This window comes from Octopus bimaculoides, chromosome 5 (genome assembly GCF_046866305.1).
Source record: "Octopus bimaculoides isolate indiv1 chromosome 5, ASM4686630v1, whole genome shotgun sequence".
Taxonomy (NCBI): Eukaryota; Metazoa; Mollusca; class Cephalopoda; order Octopoda; family Octopodidae; genus Octopus; species Octopus bimaculoides.
The window spans coordinates 35,566,673-35,591,172 of NC_142932.1; the positions used below are offsets into that span (position 1 = coordinate 35,566,673).

General features: G+C 34.6%; 1 protein-coding gene across 12 annotated transcripts in view; it reads right to left on the reverse strand.

The window, feature by feature from the left end:
- LOC106873723 (nephrin) overlaps window positions 1-24,500 on the reverse strand; it is a 722,597-nt gene that overhangs the window by 479,592 nt on the left and 218,505 nt on the right. The window contains exon 1 of one of the 12 annotated variants that reach the window (XM_089352164.1): window positions 23,628-23,760. The exons of 9 other annotated variants lie outside the window; for them this stretch is intronic. In XM_089352164.1, coding sequence (XP_089208290.1) covers window positions 23,628-23,642 — 15 coding nt within the window. In that variant the 5' untranslated portion in view covers window positions 23,643-23,760. Of the gene's footprint in view, window positions 1-23,627; window positions 23,761-24,500 lie in introns of those variants that run through there. 2 more of the 12 variants (XM_089352171.1, XM_089352170.1) reach the window with 2 other exon arrangements.

Genomic DNA, 24,500 nt, shown 5'->3' on the forward strand with positions numbered 1-24,500 from the left:
ACGTGTGAAGGATCAGTTCTTTTGTTACAGCAAACTCCAGCCATCAGTCCCTGTCATCACATTCACACCTCACATATTTGCAATATGTGTAGGCGGCTTCATCCACTCAGATGGAATACATACAAAATACATTCACACAAAAAATAATTATAGTATCAATAATTTTCATTAGCTCTAAACAATGATGGGATGCACCAATGTTAGCTGCAACTGGTGTGCTCTATTCAAGATTACCTTTTGTGACTACAACCAGAAACTGTTCGTACAAGACAATATGTGTGTGTGTGTGTGTGTGTGTGTGTGTGTGTGTGTGTGTGTGTGTGTGTGTGTGTGCGTCATAAAACAAAATATACACATACATAATTAAACGATCCAGAAAATCTAGTACACATTTTCCTAGAATCCATAGAAGATACATGAAGATGAAAATTCTTTCAAAAGCAGACATAAAATGAAACATCAAAAAAGCTAAAGAGTAATATTTTAGAATAGCATGAACTGTATAAAATTTAATTGATGTGTTGATTATTAATTATACTGAATATTGTGAACTTCACCTGTGAAATGCTTGAGCTGAAATTAATGAAATAACTTTAAAGTATTAGTTTTAACCAAAGAAAATTTAGATTAAAATTTGAGTTGGTATTAAAATATCAATCTAACTTCAAAATCTTTTGCTAAGTAAATCAATAAAAGTGATGAAATATTTCAGCAAGCTCAAGGTATAACAACTATGTTAAAATACTTTTAATTAATAGATACTAATGAGCTTTTTATATACAAGAATGCCTCTGTGTGTGTGAGAGAGTGAGAGAGTGAGAGTATTGATTTCAAATAAAATAATGGAATGGTTCTTTTATCAAAGACAATCACTGCTCTTACCAAATAAACTATCTCTAGTTATAACAACACAAAATTCCTGAGGACACTACAAATAGTAGATCTCACCATTTGTGATAATCTCCCTAGGTAATCCTAAATAACATAATAACAAAGAATCTAGTCTTTAAGAGGCAGATTTTGCTGAGAAATATTTCATGTATGGATTAATTGGTGATCCTCAACAAAATTCAATACTTCTCTTCTTATCACTAATTATCTCTTCACTCAAGCCTTACACCAATCAACATCATATCTCAGCTGTTTGGAGGGCCAGCAAAGGTCATGGGTACAGGACACCTGACTCCATCCTCTTCTAAAACAAAACAATTTCTGTAATTTCTAGACGGGATAAAAAACAAGCATGCACATGTTGCTTAGCCACAGATCAGCCAATTCTAGTTATAACCATGTTTTTCATTCAGACTAATTTTATCTATGAGCCACCACTGGTCAGTACAGTGTAATTTCAGGCAGATTTTTTTGATACTTCAAGCAGGTTGAGCAACCACACTGAAGTTCCTGCTGTTGCATTTAGAGTGATGACAACTACAAATAAGTGTTGGCAAGCTGGCAGCCAAAATGCTTTAGCAGCATTTTCTCTGACTTTACATTCTACGTTCAAATGCTGCCAGGATCAACATTGCCTTTCTGCTTTTCTAGGGTCAATAAAATAATTACCTATTGAACACTGAGTTTATGATGACATCAAACTATCCTCCCCACCCCAAACCTGCTGTCCTTGCACCAAAATTTGAGACCATTCTCATTATTGCTCGCAATTAACAATTCCCATTTTTAAGGCAGTGAGCTGGCAGAATCGTTAGCACACCGGGCGAAATGCTTAGCAGTGGTTCGTCTGTCTTTACATTCTAAGCTCAAATTCCGCCAGGGTTGACTTTGCCTTTCATCCTTTCAGAGCCAATAAATTAAGTACCAGTTACGCACTGAGGTCAATGTAATCGATTGGTCCCCTCCCCTAAAAATTTCAGGCCTTGTGCGCATAGAAAGGATTATTATTATTAAAGTGGCAAGCCAAGAAAACTGTTAGTACAACAAACAAAATACTTGGCAGCATTTCGTTAGCCTCTGCGTTCTATGCTCAAACTCCACTAGGGTCAACTATACCTTTTATTATTTCGGGGTTGATAAAGTAAGTACCAGTTTTAGCAAAAGGGTCAATGACGCCAACTAACCCTTCCTTCATAATTTGAAGCTTCGTACCTATAGTAGAAACCATTATTACTACAACTACACCAATGTATCTGTTGATGTAGACAATATCTCAGACGACAAGATTTTCCGGACTTATGGATTTTATTTCACAATGGTGAAAATGATGGAGGTCTATGATTATTTGCAATACAAATTAATAGGAGAGGAAGCTTTTCAGCTTCATCTTATCATAAGGCAGTTATTAATGACTGAAGAAGATAATAGCTAAAGCATACACAGTATAAATGAAGAGCAAAGCTAACAGCAGACCAGTGCTTCAAACAGTTCTAACCAACTCCAACCGCAAAACAGATATTACTTTCGTAATATATTAAATGATAATAATGGTAGAGTCAACTATTTATTTTAGATCAATAAGAATACCTCCCGAGCTAAAACAAATATCTGTATGTACAAATGCACATATATATAACATTTTTATATATATATCACAAACTTGTTATAACCAATCATGAATTTATGACATTCAACGTTGTCTGAAGTAGACCCAAAATGACCTCGAGTGGTAATTTTGCCATTTATATTTCCAAGATGGTTACCATCCTAACATAATGTATTACCAGGTTTTGTCAGTCTTGCCAATATTGTCAATTTAAGAAATTTAAGAAAGTTATGAATTTTCAGCAAAGCTTATTTACATTGTGCAAATATGAGCTAAATACATTTCCTTTCTCAGTTCTGTTATTAACAATCACAAATATTCATCTTAACATCTCCCCCGCTTTAATGCAGTTCTGAAAGATCTTCACTCCATGGATACTTTACTTAAAAAGCTCTCAACTTTGAACTCGAGCAAGTAGTGATGATGGGGGGGGGGGGGGGAATCAAGTAAAGAAATTGTCTCCTTAAGCTTAAACTTCATTGTCTGGTGAATAATTATATTTTCCTGTTGACTATCAAGACCACCAATCAATGCAAGAACACACACAAAAAAAAAAACAAAAAAAAAAATCAGTAAAACCTACTTGTTGAAAAAAAAAAGAAGAAAATTTGCAGTTTCTCTAAATTGTATAAAATTAAAAGAAATCAATGATCGTTTTTGTTTTTGAATTATCTATTTGTTGCTTTCCTCAAAAGCAACTAACTGCATTACTTTCATATATAGCATAATCAATGACTTGAATGGTTTAACCCCAATTATGCCAACCTCCCTGACACAGCTTCAGGTTCTATGCTACAAAACATTTCAACTTAAAGTGCTCGTGTCTCCCTCATATCTTCCTGTAATAACAACCTATTGTTAATCACATATTCAAAATGTTCCTAGCCTAGGTCTGATATTCTAGAAAAGGGGTTTAGGTGATATTATGGATACCAGTAATTGACTCAGGTTTTATTCTATTGACCTTTGAAGGACAAAAGGAAAAAAATTGATCCTAGTGTTATATGAACTTAGAATTGGAAGAATCGTCAATTAAATATTAGTAAAGGTTAATTAGTTCATAAAATTCTAGTAAATTCGTGGTTATTTTTAAAATGAATTGAAATAATGTTATTTAATTAGAAATATACCACCTGCTTTGTAAAAGGGTTAAATGGTTGACATATTTAAGCCAGATGTAATGAACAAGGAACATAAGTGAAGTGGTTATACAAAAATGGACTTGCATATCAAGTTATTACAGAAGTGGTGCATCTCAATGTTGTACACAACTTGAGTGATGTATATTGTTTTATACATACAAAAGAAATGATTTCATACCTGCTTAATATGCAAGACAGATACAAGTTCAAAAATTAAAAATCAGATTCCTATATTCCAGCAGAAGAGAGCAGTGGGCTTACATAATCAATACAAAATGCAAGACGCATTTCAAACAGAACATTTACCTTCCAAGATTTATTTTTGCCTTTACTAAATAATTGCTCCAAGTTGGAAAAGTACTCAAAATGTACTGAGATTAATTCATCCCTAAAAAATTGACCTTCGTTTCAGGAGTTGATCCAAAGTTGGATTCATGACCATTAACTTGAGCTCTTGGACTGTGTGGCATAAAAACTTAGTAGGAACTCAGTAGAAATTTAATATAAACAGCAAACAAAAAAAGATATGAAAAAGCTGTTTAGGCATGGTTGTGTGGTTAAGAAGCTTACATTGAAACCATGAGCTTTCAGGTTCAGTCCCACTGCACTGCACCCTGGGCAAGAGTCTAATGTACTGCCACACCAAGCAATGACTTGTTAGTGAATTTGGTAATCAAAAACTGTGTGGAAGCCCTTGGTATGTGCATGTGTGTGTTGTATGTGTACCCCCCCCCACACACACACACACACCATTTGACATTCAGTGCTGAATTGCTTGCACACCCATAAGTTAGCCATTCAGCAAAAATGGCCACCACAATAAATAGAAGACTTAATATGTACTGGGGTCAATATGTTCAACTAAACCTATTAAGGCAGTACCCCAGCATGGCCACAGTCCAATGACTAAAACAAGTAAAAGATAAAAGACGTAAGTTTGGGAAAGATTTGATACACCCATTGATAAGAAAAATCCCATCAGTCCTTCAATATATCAACATTGCTTTGCATTGCTGGAGGAAACAATACTGCCAGTAACACCAAAATCATTGTGCTCCGTAATTAACAGCTGATGAAGGGAACGTGCAAGTTACATGGAGGACATATTGAATATGTCTGAAAACCTTGCACATACCCACATGTAATCACAAAATAGTACAGTGAGCTTTTTACTATATTTATCAAGTACAATGTATCATTACTCGGGGTTCAAATGCTACAAGAATCAATACATAATTGTAGTATAATGTAAAATTCCATTATAAGCTATATACTCTCCTGAAAAACTGACCTTGAGCCTTATCAAAAGAAACTGTGTTTGAACATGTGTGTATGCACATGTACGAGTGTTAAAGTGGTATGCGTATTTGTAAATGCACGTGTGTTCATGCACATACAAAACAATAACAGTGTCATCAACATTTATACTCGTTAGACAATTAACTAAAATGTCTTTGTTCTTTGATAGCAATAGAATTCAAACGGTTTTAATGATTACCTAGTCAAAATGACTGATATAATAGGGATGTTATTGCCATTATCTGAAAATGGGAACGATTGTAAACTGGAGCTGAAAACAAATAGTATTGTTTCCAATTTTGTCTAAATCAATATAGACAACAAAACCATGATTCCATAACCTGAGATTTATTAATTTTTAGTTGAATGCTGACTAATATTATCTGTTGGGGAATACAATATTGGGAAAATATTTGAAATGAAACAGAGTTACATAGAATAAATATATATGTATTATTTTTTTAAAAACTAAAACTAACGAAAATCATTTAATGAATACAACCACATTAAGTTGTCTGCAGTAGTATTGTCAAGAGGGTCTTAATTATAAATTGTTGCATTAGAAACATATATACTAAGCAATCATTCTGAGATATTCAGAGTAAATTGCACACTACTTCACAGATCAGATCTTATGATCTATTCAAATATGTGTTACCATAGTTAAGCAACTCTGAAAATTATTATACAATTTATAACGATGGTAAGTATATTTGCACCAACACAGTCTTTCAAAATTTAGTTACATTACTATATTCATATTGCTTTCTATTTCCAAATCTCTATTGTAAAAGTGACCAAGCTAATATAAACATATACAAACCCATATTAAATGAACTATCTAGAAATAGCAGTCAAATCCTCCTCCTAGAGTTGTTTCTTTGCCCAGCTAGGACATTGATACAGATCCTTGCTCCATGCTCCAGACCTAACCAATTTAAAATAATCTTAAATAAAACTCACTTTCAGTAAGTTTTACATATTTCTAAAACACCCTCTCAGGTCAATATGTCTATAGAATTGTGTAATTCCCTTAAGCGTGGTTACAAAATAATATTTTTTAAAGTCACTCCAGACATAAAACCTACAAGCCCTGAGCAAACCTCGTATCAAGTTATATTATACTCTGCTGTGTCAGTTTCAGTAACACCAATTGTAATGATTTATCAATATGAAAGAGAAATTCAAGCTTAAAATGTAGTTGCATAAACATATTTATACATTCATATAAATATCCACTATATTTTTGGTCTGCATTTTCTATGATGAACATAAAGTTGACAATATAGGCACAGGAGTGGCTGTGTGGTAAGTAACTTGCTTACCAACCACATGGTTCCAGGTTCAGTCCCACCGCATGGCACCTTGGGCAAGTGTCTTCTGCTATAGCCTCGGGCCAACCAAAGCCTTGCAAGTGGATTTGGTAGATGGAAACTGAAAGAAGCCTGCCATATATATATATATATATGTGTGTGTGTGTGTGTGTGTGTGTGTGTGTGTGTGTGTGTGTGTTTGTGTGTGTGTGCGTGTGTGTGTTTGTGTGTCTGTGTTTGTCCCCCCCAACATTACTTGACAACTGATGGTGGTGTGTTTATGTCCCCGTAACTTAGCGGTTCGGCAAAAGAGACCGATAGAATAAGTACTAGGCTTACAAAGAATAAGTCCTGGGGTCGATTTGCTCGACTAAAGGTGGTGCTCCAGCATGGCTACAGTCAAATGACTGAAACAAGTAAAAGAGTAAAAAGAGTAATAACATTGTCCAATCGAGGGAAAACAGCAGCTTACAGGACTTTCTTTTTAGTACTACAGGCCATTTGATGATCAGTTATGTCTCATGCAGCCTGCTTCTCAAAAAAGGTTATTTTTTCCTCTTCAATATAGTCACATGAATTGCAACATAGTCACATGAAACAGCAGGCAAATATCCCTTAAATTACATCCAATTGTCATGTATAAGGACAGGTCACATTAAATAGTGAAATCCTACATGCTTCTACCATGATGAAATAATCATGGCTGGAATGCCTTACATCATGTCTGTTCAGTGAGAATTGACTTCCTTTAAACATTAACACAATACTTGCTGTTGATCCAAAATACCACACAGCAGATCTTCCAAGACATATTTGATTTATAAATTTTCAATATTATTCACTGCTTCTCTTCATTTTATATAATACCAATACGGATCAATAAAGTTTGATGTAACTACATCCACTTGAACACATTTTACAGAATCAACAGAAAAATGCAGAAAATCTAGCTAAAAGTGCTATTTAATTAGGAATACTGTGTATCAAGAGAGTGAAATTAATTATTAAGTTATCTAAATTTACAATAGCACAGCAAATAAGTAAACATGCTCTAATATGAGAGTATAAATACAATAAATGATATTTTAAACATTAAAGAATAGCCTAAGATTCAGTATTCATTTATTATTCAAGTTGCAAAAGACTGATTAAGATATTGTGTGCTACAACATGTAAATCTATAAAGATATTGATTAGCTAAACATAGATAAGTGTTGAGTAGGAACAGAAATGACCAGGCAGTAATGTGTCACTGTGAATACTCACAGGAAGTACATTTCCAGATAGATCTGGTTTTCTGCATGGTTAAGGTCACTGATGCAATCATTTGATATAAATACGAATTAGCCTCAGTTTCCAGAAAGAGAACAAGCTAATATAAATACTTTTATTACTACAACTCATCTACATTCCCAAGTTAATGTTCAACGAAGCAAAGATAAATCACCATCCTCTCTTGTTTACATCCGAAAAGACAGGTCAGTAAAGTATAAACAAATTACATATGACTATCACATATAAAGACTACCACATTGACTGTACCTTAAATCTACAACTATTCATGCTAACTTTATAGAAATATACTAGAATTTGAAGTTATTATCCATGATTGCTGAAATCATTTTGTTTATTTTTCTGGGATTTTTTGTTTTCTTTTTTGAAGTTAATAAAAAAAAATGCTTCAACTAAGACTAAATATCCAACAAAATGGATGATTTATATCCAACAAGTTAAGCATTCATGAAACAAGTTATTTCAAAACAAAATTAGTTTGAAATATTTTATTTTTAAAGCAAATATAGCTAGAAAACCATAGACATCAGGTCAATCTGTCACTCCAGATATTTCAGTTCAGTTATCTTTCTTTCTGTCGCCAAAACAAGAACATTGTCCATGACCCATTTAGTTTCATTTGTTGAGCAGAGTATAAAAATTTATTACAAAAACTGAAGAATAGGAAGTTACCAATTTGCTAGGCATGAAAGACTGTGAAATGTTTAGAGATAAGACATAATATAGATGCTGAGAAATGGTAGTTTAGTTTCAGCTCAACAATAAAACTGAGGTTAATTTTCATCAAAGGTGTTAATAGCCTGGTCAACCCATCTTTTACTTTTCCAGACAGTGTATCTAGGAATTTTTTTTTTTTTTCTTTTTCAGATGGCAGAATTTAGCTTTAGAGTGATATGTCATCTTTTTTTAGTAGGTCAAGTGAAATTTCATTGACAGAAACTAGGTGGAAGCCCATTGTGTGCTAGTGTTTTAGCAGTACAAATACATTTTGAGCTGCAACCTTCCATGTCAAAACTGTAACTTCGCTACTTGATAGAGATCGATGAAATACATACCAAAATTAAATTACTGGCAGACTAAAAGCCACTGAAAATGGGGCTTTAGAATGGTCACAGCCCAATTACCAGAACCAGTAAAAGAGTAAGATGGCTCTTGAGAATAAAGCAGAAGCTATAATACATGGAAATAAATGTATGCATGCATATATATATATATATATATATGTATATATGTATATATATATGAGAAAGAAAGACAGTGAGATTTGTATACCTGTGGGGTGAGGGCGTTGAACATGATTGACGAAAGGTGTTGTTCATTTACTGGAAGCCATCAAAGTTGAAAGCCAAGTAGATTATAATGTTGCCAGCACAAGCAACAGGCTACAGAATAGTCTGGTGAGGAAATGTGAAGAAAGTTAATTTTAGGTATAACCCATATAGAGAAGGTCCTTTTTATATATTTGCATATCATTTTATGAAAGTCTTTTTTTTTTTTCAATAATCTTCTATTTCATTTCAGATCTCTGCCTGCAGATCATTTGCATGTCACATAAATGTAGATTACTAGTGGATGCAGATTCTCAGAACCTAAACTGATAGACAAAAAGGAGAGATTCAATATGTTATGAGAGAAGCTCATTAATAATGGTTTCTATTACTTCGGTAACATAGGAGATGAAAGAGCAGTGCTGGTAGAAACAGAGGTGGCTTCTTTCGGAAGGATGAAAGAAACGGTTACATGCTTTGATAATTATATGTAGTTGCATGTAGAGATAGATTTCAATGTTTAATTAAAAGAAGACTCAGTTCAGTTGCTGATAGTTTGGTAATGACTGTGATGCATGTGCATTTGGTGGTATTTATGTCAGGATTCAAATATTGCGAAGGGAAAGGTTATATGCGAAGATGGAGGAGATCATAACGCAGGGAAAAAGCAAGAAGGCCAAGGCTTCATTAATACTCGATAGAAATAGTTACAAACTGAAATGAAATATTGATGAAGTTGTTGTTGTATAACTCCAATGAGTCATGGTGATCAAATGGACTTATGATCAACGACATTCCAGACATGACTTTTTAGTCTGCGCTTGGTGTTTTTTTTTTTTTGTCACCCAATATGTGCTTATGTATTTTTAAGATAACAAGATATAATTCAAGAGAGATGTTGCGACCATTGCTAGCCAGTCAGGAGACTGTAGAGAATCCCTCATTAATATGAGATTATGGTGTAGATATAGAAGATGCAAAAGAGCTTCAGAAAGTTTTCTGGATATTGTTATAAATAACAGCTAAATTGTAGACAATAACCCAAAATGTGAGAGTCAACAAAGAACATAGACAAGTTCTTGTAAATTCACTATTGTAAAATCAATAAACATAAGACAATATAATTGGCAAAATAATAATGTAGCCAGAATTACATTTCCAAGGGGGTAATTATAAAATTGTTCAGCACTTCTTCCTTTCTTCAGAATTCCTAAATATCAGCATCAATGATATTTAATCAATTGCTACAAATAATATAACAACTATCATACTCAATTAAAAATTCATTTTCCAAATATATATAGAAACAATCATTCTCTCATTAATTAGAAATCCATATAAATCACAAGCTCTCAAAGAATTCGTAAAGGCTCCTGCTTGACGCAACTTGTACAACATTCTTCACTCTGCAGAATTTCGATTAGATTTAGGGAGATGGGAAAAAAACAACAACAAAAAAAATGAAATAGCCATAGCAACTAATCCTGAATAAAAATACTAATATTTTACACAAAATCACAAACTAAAACTATTAAAATATACACTATTCTTAGAAAAGGATGGTATGGAAATCAATTCGCATGAATAAATAGCAGAGGAGAAATCGTACATCAAGCATATTTATGGCCTTTTCAGTACAACAAAGTCAGACAAAAGCTAGATCCAGAAGCTAAGAAAAATTTAGATGTAGTAATGGAGAATAATTGTTTCTGACTTTCTAAATCATGTTCACACAGCTACTGTAGGGTGTTGCTAGTGAAGGTCAACTTAGTAGAATAACTACTACAATGTTTCATACAACATGTATAATTACTCTAGATAACCATAAGCCTTTTGCTCCAACATAGTAATATCAATAACCAAATCCAAAATAATACAAAATAATGTGATGAGAGAGTATACAGCCAATTAATAAGAGGTAATGTTACTTTTTGTTTTTATTATTCACCTAATAAAATACCTTGAGATAGGTTCAGGAGTGGTTGTGTGGTAAGTAGCTTGCTTACCAACCACATGGTTCTGGGTTCAGTCCTACAGCGTGGCACCTTGAGCAAGTGTCTTCTACTATAGCCTTGGGCCGACCAAAGCCTTGTGAGTGGATTTGGTAGACGGAAACTGAAAGAAGCCCGTCATATATATATATATATATATATATATATGTGTGTGTGTGTATGTGTGTTTGTGTGTGTATACTTGTCCCACCATCATCGCTTGACAACTGATGCTGGTGTGTTTACATCCCTGTGATTTAGTGGTTCAGCAAAAGAGACCAATAGAATAAGTACTAGGCTAACAAAGAATAGGTCCTGGGGTCAATTTATTTGACTAAAGGCGGTGCTCCAGCATGGCCACAGTCAAATGACTGAAACAAATAAAAAAAAAATGAATAAAAAGAATTTAGATTTCAACTTTCAAAGAAAATCACCAATGGATCATATATCTTTTACATTGGATTGTGGCCATGCTGGGGCACCGCTTTGGATTAAATCAAACAAATCTACTGTAATAGTTTTTTTTTTCTTTATTTTCTGAAGTGTGGAATAATATTGGTCCCTGTGCTGAACTGCTAGGCTAGAGGGACACAAATCAATACCAACTGTCAAGCACTGGTGGGGAGAAACATAAACATACACACAATGGGCTTCCATACAGTTTGTGTCTACCAAATTTACTTGTAAGGTATCGGTTGCCCCAGGGCTATACTAGAAGACACTTTCCCAATGTGACATGCAGCGGCATTGACTCTGAAACCACATGGTTGTCAAGCTAGCTCCTTAAACACAGAGCTATACTTGCACTTATGTAGGAAGGCAGTGTTAAAAACTTGTCTCATGAATGCTGATGGTATAAATGAGGATAAATTCATAATGTAAAAACGCATCGTGAAACAGATAAGCTCTACGTGGAGCAAAGTGGAACTAGGAAAAACAAATGATGTAAAAACTAGCAAAGATTTTACAATGGCATTTTTCAAACTTTTCCAAAGTGATGCCAATAACATTAAAAAAAAAATCCTTTTGCATAGTGATGATGATAATCTTATGGGTAAAACTAAAGATTACAATGATCATTTGAATATCTTAGATTTATTGAGTAGAATGGCATTTATTTTAATTTTATTTGTTTATTTTTTTTCCTATTTAAAAGTGACACTCTACCAACTATAAAAACTATCTGGTCTTATTTCTGACAGAGAATATTTTGCTTCTTGCCTTTTGGCTTTTTATTTCATTTTCCAGTCTTCTACTAAAAGGCAAGGCAAAACAAAAGGAAAAAAAACAAACTAAACAAACTATGCAATATTATGACATTAATGCTTCCTCCCAAGAGTAACAGTTATTATGAGTTTACTACTTGGGAGACAAGTTGGTCTTGTCAATTCATCTATGAATTAAAACATAACTTAGCATAACACACCAGTGTGTTCTTACAGACTATTTTTAAAGTCTCTTGCAGAGGGAATATTAAGTAAGACTTGCATTTTATTCTTTATGATTCATTCCTGTCATAAGTTTGATGGAAATATTTTCTTAGAGCTTAAAACTGATTTTATAATAAAACCAATAACCAGTGCTAGTGGCACATAAAAAGCACCATTCAAGTATGGTCGATGCCAGTGCTGGCTGACTGGCCCCCGTGCAGGTAGCGTGTAAAAAGCACCATTCAAGCATGGCCGATGCCAGTACTGCCTACCTGGCCCTTGTGCCAGTGGCACGTAAAAGGCACCCAGTATTGGAGTGGTTGGGGTTAGGAAGGGCATCCAGCTGTAGAAACATTGCCAGATTAGAATGGAGCCTGGTGCAGCCTTCTGGCTCGCTAGCCCTAAGTTAAACTGTCCAACCCATGCCAACATGGAAAGTGGACGTAAAACGACGATGATGATGATGATGATGATGATGATGATGAACCAACCCTAGCATTTAAATGATACCTATTTTATAGGCTCCTGGCTGACAAAAAACAAAATCTACTCCAAGATCAGCCATGACAGTTTATTTTGACTTTACATAACTTGGACAAACTCAAAGAATCAATAATTTGAATTATTTGTAAATGTTAACACTGAGTCACTTCTCACTAAGCAGACCCCAGAATCAACCATGTTTATCCATCCTGTATATACTTTCTTTCCATTAGGTGACAGTGTGACTTGAGGGAAATTCAACTACTATTTTTTGTAGGTGGAGCAACTGTCTATAGGCAAAAATCTTAGGAAGAACAGAATATTACATTTACCATTCATGTCTTTAAGGAAATTAATGCCTTATTAAAAACACAATGTCTCAAATTTGTAGGAAGGAAACAGCTCTATTAAACTCAATACTTGACTGGACATTCATTTTGCTGACCACAGATAGACGAAACACAAACACTGAGCTTGACAGGATTTGAACTCTCAATGTAAAAAGCAGGAACAAATACCCATGCATCAATGACAGTCCCTTAAATTACAATTATCTCTAGTCTTAGGACGATGTAGTTCTAGGTAGATTATATCTCAATAAAAGATGGTATACACCACAACTAGCATGTCTTTAATCATAAGTCAGCTGGATCAGTGACTGAACATCTCATAACAGTCAAGTGGTAGAATCCATAAAACCAATGATGGTCTGTGTCCGCAAATAGTAACCTGGCAAAAATTCACAGAGAAATAAAATTTTCTACCAGAAAAACATTTGATTTTTATCCTCAAAGGGATCCTTCCCAATAAACATTAGGATTCAATTCATTAGAGCATAAAATTTATTCTGCTGGTTGAACTAATTGACCTAATGTATATATATACATATATATATATATCATCTACTCTTTCAAACTCTCCAATATAACCAGACAGACAGAAACCTGCATGTGACTTTAGAATTTGGTCTGATCGTCACTTGTCTTTTACCACCTCTCTCAGCTGCTTGAATAGTATTCAAAGCATAGGAGGTTGTGCTGGCTACTGGAAGAAAAATACATATATTCTTGTTTCAGTCATTTGACTGTGGCCATGCTGGAGCACCTCCTTTAGTCAAATGAATCGACTTCGGGACATTCTTTGTAAGCCTAGGACTTATTCTATCAGTCTCCTTTGCTGAACCGCTAAGTTATGGTAACATAAACATACCAACATCAGTTGTCAAGCAATGGTAGGGGAACAAACACAGATACACAAACATATATACATTCACATATATATGCATATATACATGCATATATACACGCACGCACACACACACACACACACACACACACACACACACACACACACACACACATATATATATATATATACATATGCATGTATGAAACAGCAATGAAATGTCCCTGACCTCAAATACCAGCACAATAAAAAACAAACACATGAAATCTAATCCAGAGACAGCCCTAAATAGATGGAGCAGTCATGGTTGGAATGCATTTGATCATAAGACTTCTCAACTGGAAACTGAACAAGAAAAAAAAAAGAAAAAAAAAAAACCACAGTGCAATTTCATTAAATTAATTATTTAATTAAACAACAATCAGTGTCATTGAGAACTGAAATAAACAAATATTAAAATAAGAAAGCCTTAGCCATACCCCTCCACTGGCCACCAAATGTGTTGATGCAGACAGGAATTAAGCAAATATGGTAGAAGATAACTTAATTAGCATACCAGAGTTGACGGCACATATTTTATGCACAACACAGCATTAATTAGAAGTGAAATATAAATGTAAATATTACAACTCACTCATTGTTTCGTTTCTGATTTAAAAAAACAAAACATCACTTTTGTTTTTAGATGCATGTAATGATGTTGTTATACATTGGCATGTGATATTGTATGAGCCATGCACTGTCAATTCCTAAACAACTTTAAAATATGTGCTTAATTACATCATCATCACCATCATCTTCGTTTAATGTCCGCTTTCCATGCTAGCATAGGTTGGACTAGTTGACTCAGGACTGGTGAACTGGATGGCTGCACCAGGCGCCAATCTGATCTGGCAGAGTTTCTATAGCTGGATGCCCTTCCTAACACCAACCACTCAGAGAGTGTAGTGGGTGCTTTTACATGCCACTGGCATGAGGGCCAGTCACGTGGTACTGGCAATGGCCACGCTCAAAATGGTGCTTTTTAAGTGCCACCTGCACAGGAGCTAGTCCAGCGGCACTGGCAACAACCTCACTTGAATCATTTTCTAATGTGCCACCGGTGCAAATGCCAGTAGGGCGACGCTGGTAACGATCACGCTCAAATGGTACTATTTACGTGCCACTAGCATGGAAGCCAGACAGCTCCTCGGGCAATGATCATGCTCGGATGGTGTTGTTAGTGCTCCACTGGCACAGGTGCCAGTCGTGGTATTTAAAATGACGTGCGACATGTTTTTTTTTTTCTCTCTGCGACTCGACACTAATTTACCAAAAACACAACCTTTTGATTAGATTTCAATTAACCACAACATTTAGGCAAAGTCCAGCTTGACATCAAACCCACAAAGCATTTGGTCTGCCACCCTACCGTCCCCCCCCCCCACTCCATCCTCACGGTATTTCAACAAAATAAATTCTAGGCTCTTGTTCATTTTAAGTAAATACCCATTTTTTTCTCCTTTCAAATAATAATACCAAGGTGTTCACTGTATATATAACATAGAAATTTTAAAAGTATAGATGTTTTCAACCCTTTAGAATTTAAACCAACCATATCTGGCCAAAGTAATCTTTCTTTTCTGTCCAAACTGGTCAGATCTGATCTCTCACATCTATTCTACAATGAAATCTCAGAACTATGAGATAATGCTTCATTAATTCTAAACAATGTGAATGAATAAACATTACATTTGACAGAATAATTTAAAATGCTTCAATTAATGGACATATTAAGTGTATCCTCATTAACACTACACTGGTCAAACAAGAGCTTTCAGCAGCTTAGGAAAAGAAGTATTGTCTATGAAAAGTACTGTCAGCTTCCAGAAATCATCCAAAGTTTTCAGGTCAGATTTTTAGTTTTAATGAATTAGTGAGGCATTTACTGTTGTTACAGGTCAAAGTTTACAGAGCAGACTATAATTAGAGGCATTTAACTTGTGAATATTTTAGGTTATATTTTTTTTTCCAGAAACTAGGATCAGTTTCCTTATAAGATGACAGGCTTCAATAGTAATTGTGAATTAGCTGATATTTCTAGAAAGCAAGTGACCATGGCGAAGCTTTTAGGACTTAAAACAAAAAAATGTTACATCGGTCCCTTTTGCCGAACTGCTAAGTTACGGGGACGTAAACACACCAGCATTGGTTGTCAAGCAATGTTGGGGGGACACAGACGCACAAACATACACACACACACACACATATATATATATATATATATATATATATATATATATATATATATATACATATACATATATACGACAGGCTTCTTTCAGTTTCCGTCTACCAAATCCACTCACAAGGCTTTGGTTGGCCCGAGGCTATAGAAGACACTTGCTCAAGGTGCCATGCAGTTGGAACGAACCCGGAACTATGTGGTTGATAAGCAAGCTACTTACCACACGGCCACTCCTGCGTCTATGTATATGAAATTTTGAATTTAGTTCACAGACCACCTCCCCATTAGTACTACCTTTGTGAACCACAGGTCAGAAACCACTGGATTAAGTCCCCCCTATTCACATCTACTTCTCTATCTCATGATTTACTGGTTCTGTATTTTAATGCATCTACTTGTATTCATTGACAAACTGCAATATGAAAATGTACAAAAAATATTTCTCATATCAAAAAGCAAGTAAACATTTACTTTATAATTCTTTTAATTAGTTTTTATCATAAAAAAAAACCAAAAAACAAAATGAAACACTTAAGGCCAACAAAGAAATTGAACAGATTTCTGTTTTTAGAGATTTGAATCAGCTACAGATTACTCAAACACATTAGATAGTTGAATGTAAAAAAATTTTTTTAATTTTTTTAAATCAGAACCACTGTTGGTGGTGGAGGTCATGGAATTGTACATATAGAAGGACATTCCCATCGAGATCAAAATACTACAAGGTTAGGCTTTTATTTTTTTGTAATCTGGAATGACATTTCCATGAACGAAACCAAAATAATTTAATATGAGTAAATAATATACAAGTAGTATATGAACAAAAAGAAAGAAGAATGAGGTTATTAAATATGTAGATATTAATAGTTAAAATAAATAGTTTCTGACAGCTCTCTCTCTTTCTCTCTTGCATATTTTTTTCTACATTCATAGTGTGCTTTAGTTTTGAAATATTTATTGAAATTCGTAAATTTAGTTCTTTTTTTTTTTTTCTATTTTATAATTCTATTTAATTTTAATTACTGTGTTGAATTGTTTTCTTTGTCAGCAGATGAAAAAACAACACTTTACTGTTTTGTTTCTAAACTTGATTATTATATAAACAACCACCTATGTTGTTTATCTATCACAATTAATTAATTAATAACAAATATCTCCATTCAACTTTTATTACTTAAAATTATTTAGTTTTATGTTGTATGTATGTATAATTATTGTTTTGTTATGTTAAGCAATATTAATTGATTATTAGGCCAGGCCACTAAACAGTATGGGCCTGGTGTGGATGGTATGAAGCAGGTGAGACAGTAGGACAATCAATCTGAAGCTGGTTATAAAATATTTAATATAATAGGCAACAAGACTTCAAATGTTCCACTGGAGCAATCAATTATAATCTAATCAGCACTAGTACTTAACTGGCAGAAGGATTTCATTAGTCATTGAACTCAGGTTGTTAAGCATTTTGTTTACCACTCTCTATCAACCCTGCTATCTCCAATGTCACACTATTAGAACAGATATAGCTGATTGTATAACGATTCCACTATTTTGTTTCATTCACATACAGTAGAATCTTACATATGTTATATAGTAAGTCGAAAAACTTAGATTATCTCAGATTCTTGAAGTCAGCAAAACTCCCTTAATTGCTGTTCAAATTCTAAAATAACCAAGAAATATAACTAAGCCCTTTTTTTCCTAGCTGGCCCCAAGTAAGGAGCATCTGTGCCAACACCACATAAAAATCACCCAGGACACTCAGTAAAATGGTCGGCATTAGAAACGGTATCCAGCCATAGAAATTCATGTCAAAACAGAGGACTTGAGCCTAGTACCTCCAGCTTGCCAACTCCAGTCATGGAAAATGGGTGTGAAATTGTAGTGACCCTTGGCAGTCAAGCGAAACGTAAAACAGATATAATGAGAGTAATCTCACTCGACCTTCTCGAAGCTACAGTTCTATATTTAAGAGATGAGGAATTATGTACATTGTTTACATTTGACAGATATGGGGTAGTGGTTAAGAGCGTGGGCTACTAATCCCAAGATTCTGAGTTCGATTCCAAGCAGTGACATGAATAATAATAACATAAAAAAATACCTTAGGAATAAGAACCCAAGTTCGGAATTTCTTCAAGACACCTGATGAAGGCTGGAGGGTATATAAACCGAAACAGATTAAAAAATTTTTTTTAAACAGTTTGAAATTTAGAATACTGGTTGAATTTCTCACGTAAAACACGGTTAACTCTGAATGTTTTTGACCACTCTGTTTTATTCGTATGGCGAATGAAGACATTTCCACCTTTCTTCCTTTCTAGTCAGCACCGCGCATTCCTTACTCTTTCCCTCCATTCTACACTATCAACTTGGAAATACGAAATTTTGCCTAAGACATTCTGAGTAAATTGTGTTTTACATGAGAAATTCTACCAATATTCGAAGTTTCAAAATGTTTAGATAAAAGAATTAATTAAAAAATCTGTGATTAAAATGGAAGAGATCTGTAAACCCTAACCACCAGGTGTACGTATTCTTTACCTTCGCCAACAAGAGGAAAAAAACATCAAAGCTTCAATTGACTGCACACCACACGGTTCGCCTGAAAACGGGTGGTGTGTATTCTTTACTTCTGCCCTTATTTCTTGAAAGACAAAGTCAACCTGGGCGGAATTTGAACTCAGATCATAAAGACAGACGAAATGCCACTTAGCATTTTGTCCAGTGTGCTAACGATTCTGCCAGCTCACCACCCTAAAATAATGAAATAATGTTAAGATCTATAAATTTATGCTTCATTCAGAACAGTGGGTCTCAAAATGCTGTGCATTATGGGTAAAAAAAAACCCAAAAAGACCGCTTCTACAATATACAAAATGTTTTTTTTTTTTTTTTTATACAATTCCTAGCAATATGTGATTATAAAAATATATAATTTTTCAGTCATCGAATGGCTATTAGGGTCCATCCTTGTAGAATAGGAACCACAGGAGTCCGTAGGCAAAAAATGGTAGAGAACGACTACTGATTAAGAACAAATGAAACGAGGGATTTCTACATATTCTGCTAAATTACAGCGTCCCTGTCTCTGTCAAAGACTTTTTCCAGCTCTGTTGCAAAAGATCGGATAATTTCTAGGGATTTTAAGAGCTGTACTTCAGTTTTTGAAGAATGAAAATGTAATCAATTATGGATACAAGCAAAATAAGGCACAACTGCAGATGTGGTCACCACCCATCGCGGCAATAGTTTCTTCATAACTTCCAGAAAAATGGGTATTATTTAATAAATTTTCTACAAAATCTTTCCGATATTGCAGTTTATGATCATATTGGAATTTTTGAAATTTTATGCAGAAAAAATGGGTGGGCGCCCCATGCATACATATTGGCACAGACAAAAGAATTTGGAAAAGAAAATGATTTGATGTGTTTGTATGTATGTGAAGAAGGCGACAATTTTTTTTTTTTCACATTAAATTCCGATATAATTATATATATATACACCATCTGAAAGGAAATTGGAGAAAATTTTATTTACAAATGTCCATTTTATTGAAAGTTATGAGGAAACAAAGTCGGATTGGGGTAGGACGCACTTGTTAGGTTTGCTCTAATATACCAGTAGGAAATTTCATTTTAAAAGCATTCATTTTTCAGAAGTTATGAGGAAATAAAGTCGAGGTGGACTGGGACACGTCTGTAGTTATGCACAAAATAATATATTTATTAAACACATTATATTTTCCTAATGGCTTATCATTTGGATTGAAAACATTGAGAAAATTGTTCTGAGACAAATTGTAAGAAATCAAAAATGTTTTCAGTAAAATTTGAAATGCTGCTGCATTTTAAGATGAAAATGTCATTCAACTTAACAAGTTACACACTTTATATTTATGTACCCGGTCATCGCTTGAATACAAAACATTGTGAGAAAGTAAAAACTGAATGAGTTAGAAATACTAAAACTTTCCTGCTCACAGTACTTTCATTATAGAAAGTGAAGCTGTACTTAAACAACTACTAATGCTTTCATTATTGAACGAACATCACTTTCATTATTTCGCACAAGTATTCTTCAATGGAGCCAAATTTCCTTTGAAACTCAGCATGTTTTCGTGTGTTAAAAGGGATGCAATGATGGCTGTCGTGCGTTATTTAAGTTATTTGCAGGAATGAAAAAGAATAAAAAAAATTTAAAAACAATGGATTGAAAGCATACTGAAGTTCCTAACACAAAACAGTATTTGCATTATTTTTAAAAGACTTTTTTTATTATTATTTTTTTCCTGTTACATTCAAGACTACCGAGATTCTGGCCGTAACAAAAGGAAATCAAACAAAAATTTCAAAGGTGACATTGAAAATTTTACGCCGTTAAAATATATTTTACCTATAAAATATAAATACTAGAACTTTTGATCAAAATAAAACATTATAAACTCTTCCGAAAGGTTTTCTGATCATAAAACGTGTGAACGGATTAGATTTTGAGTACAAATGGTAGCAGACGACTAACGCTGTGCATTATGGGTAAGAAAAAAAGACCGCTTAGTGCCTTTGTGTAATTGGTTGATAATGTCAGAATAGTAGTCAAATCTCATATTACATCAATTCATGCAGAATAATATAATCTTCAATTGGCCATTTAAATAAATGATTAACTGGTCATTAGTAAAATTTTTGTTTCATATCGAATGACCCAGGGCGATATACAAAACAATTGCTCAATTATAGGTTAACGAATAAGCCTCTAAGCGATGGTTTTACCTGCAGGAAATAGCAGCCAAATATCCTAATATCTTACTGTCTTGTAAAAACACGTGAGCATTGCTGTACGTGTTCCTAAGTTACAAATGAAACTAAAACATTAAACATTTGACCGGTGCTTTTAATTGGAGTCGGAGTGGGCTATAAGGATTTTAAAGGGAGCAGACATTTAATAAAAATTAGATGGTTTTAAGTTTCTTTCAAACTGTTGTTGTTGTTGGCACTCCGTCGCTTACGACGTCGAGGGTTCCAGTTAATCCGACCAACGAAACAGCCTGCTCGTGAAATTAATGTGCAAGTGGCTGAGCACACCACAGACACGTGTACCCTTAACGTAGTTCTCGGGGATATTCAGCGTGACACAGAGTGTGACAAGGCTGGGCCTTTGAATTACAGGCACAACAGAAACAGGAAGAAAAAGTGAGAGAAAGTTGTGGTGAAAGAGTACAGCAGGGTTCGTCACCATCCCCTGCCGTAGCCTCGTGGAGCTTTAGGTGTTTTCGCTCACTAAACACTCAGAACGCCCGGTCTGGAAATCGAAACCGCGATCCTATGGGCCATTGCGCCTCCACTTTCTTTCAAACTAAACTGTCCAAAGCTATGCTGAAGAAATAAGAATTATATTGATGCAAACTAGTTCGTTTTCTAAGAAAGTGTAGTAGAAGCATAGTAACTCCTTGCCTTTCGCTACCCACGTTGTAATATTTTACCTTTAGCTATCAAGTCTCTTTTTTTTTTCTTTTGGTTTATCACGTGAAGGTCACAAGTCCATTTGATTTCGTGCGGACTGTCCACCCCTTAACGTGATAGATTAACTGACAGTCTCTACATTGGCTGATGTAAGGGACGATCTTCCCCCCTGATTCCCTGATAAGGTGCGCTGGCTACGAATGAGTTGGATCTTCGACAATGAGAGCAGTGTATTCCACTTTCCAGCATCAACAAAGAGAGATTTGTAACTAGAATCTTTGACGCAATGTTTTGTGTTTCTTCTAACATTTATCTTCAACTTCGACAGACATTTTGAAACCATGTAGTGTTTTTAACAGAATTCTACTTGTTGTGTCAGTCGATGTATTCACTTTAGCATCGCAAATAAATGTTGCCGTGCCGTCTATTTTAATTTGCTATTGCATTTTCTTACTGATATTCATCCTTAACTCATTTTACTCAGAAGACACAGCATTATCAGGGCTATGGCCTCAGTGCATTCATTAAGACAACGTCGGAAAACATACAACATACCATCCGGCATTTTGTTGTGCTTGAAAATTACTTGGGATCAAATTTGCCTTTCGTCCTTTTGGGTTGACAATATAAAGTACCAGACAAGAACTTGGGCCTATGGTATCAACTAATGGCAAAAGTAGAGAATATGTACACCCTGTGTTTAGGGTTAGTGTTAATCCCAAAACGGATGGTGTACGTATTCTTTACCCCCGCCCAACTAACATACTCCCTCAAAACTGTTGGCTTTTTGCCTAAATTAAAAGCAAAACGCGGTGAATTGATAGAATCGCTATGCTGTGAGTTCGAATCCTGTCACTCAAAATTGCTGGCCTTATGCCTAAACCAGAAACCATTATTATTGTTTTTACTACTGTTGTTTCAGTTTGGCGAACCACTAAAATATTTCTTGACGCCCTTCCTCTAATTTAACCTCTTTCACGGCCTGTGCTGCTATAAATGTGTTTATTCACTTCTTAATCTGTTTATACATTGTGATTTGCCGTTCTATTATGGCTGAAATAAATGAATTGAACTGGAAATTTATATAAATATATATATATATGAATAAAGATAACATTTATTTCAAATTACAAATATTATGAATGATAATTTACAATTAATTGAATATTTACAAAATTTCAATCTTTTACTAAGTACACCGCCACAATGCAATATTTCTAACATTGCAATGACTTTATTAAAAGATGTTAGCGTTACAGATGGTTATAAATGGAGAGGTCATAAACCTATAGGTCATAAGAACAGTATTTGTCTAAATAGTCTCTATTATGCTTCAAAATCTATCCGTAAAAACCAACTAATAATGATTCAGTATTTATAGAGCTTTTACAATTCCAGTCAATACTGCTTTTACACGTTTAAATATTGTTAAAAAGCAGCATTAGATAATGGTAGCAATATATATATATATATATATATATATATATATATATATATATATATATATATCAATTCGCTGGCTATAACCTAAGGTCTGTAAATGAAACCCAAACATTGTGGTTCGAAATGAGTATTTGAGGGTATTGGCACTAGCTGAACATTTTGTGTTTTGTAGAGGACATCTTTGCAGATATATTGACTGTTATAAGAAAGCATATCGTCATTAAGATTATCTGGAGTTATTGAATGGTTAATCATTTATACAACGTTGGTCATAGACAATATTAGACGAGCTGCATGGGAAGACAAGACTGGGTTTTCGTATATTCTGTTATCCCGTATCGTTTATATCTAAACGTGTACATATAATTTAATGGAATAACATTCATGGACCTACGAATATAATGGGAAACTTCTGTGAGACAACATGCAAGATAATATTATGAAAGAAGTGTGTAGTTGTTGAGGGCAAAGTAGAAGGATTTTTGAATAACGCATATAACCAAAAAACATTATTAGACACTACAAGATTAAGTGACTTTCGTCGAATACGACATAAACATGTTAAAGTGAAATGGGTGAGAGACAACTCACTGAGACGAGAGACATAGTTTCACGAGTATGGTTGAGTGACTCTTGTCCAAGGTGGAAAAATTCTTCTGCGGGAAATCTATTATAATTCTTTTTACGCTTACGGCATTGAACATAATAACTATAAGTCAGTGCTAATTGGTCGCGTCATATTCAGATAGTTAACACCTTTCCTAGTGACGAATTTACTTCTATGGTGGTGCAGTACGTCGTGATTCTAAGCTGTGAAAATCTAAGATCTATGGTTCAAAATTCATGAGGAGCCTCGCTACATCGTTTTACTTGGGCATAATGGTATTTCCATGATTCAGAGTATTAATTATATGCTTATATATTATAGGATCGATTATTTGCAGAGATTTATTGACTAGGTATTGGATCTTCTAAGAATCCTAATAATACACTGCTATATATGTGTGAGGTGTGTCTGTGTGTGCGCGCGCGTGTATATACATACACAAACACTCCTCGGACACTGGAAAATGATCAGCCACGCACTGACCAGTTTGTCCAAACACCTTCTTTGGGACATCAAACTTGGTACTGACACTCCGGTCGCACCATTTCTGCCCGGATGGTCATTTTCTGTAACATCTGTTTATGCTCCGACTGGACTTGCACAGAGGACATCCAGAGTCCGTTTCCGTCTGGAACAGAAACGTATTTTCCTCTTTCCATTCTCCAGTTCCTCACAATCTAATATCTCGACCCCTTTTCATTTAATCCTTTGTTCCACGCACATTGACACTCATTACACAACACTTGGCCTTCCACGACACACGCACACAAACAGTATATACATACACCTAGACATGCACACTTCTTCCTAATCCACGTTCGCACAAGCACCAACACATCCATATCCATTTTTACACT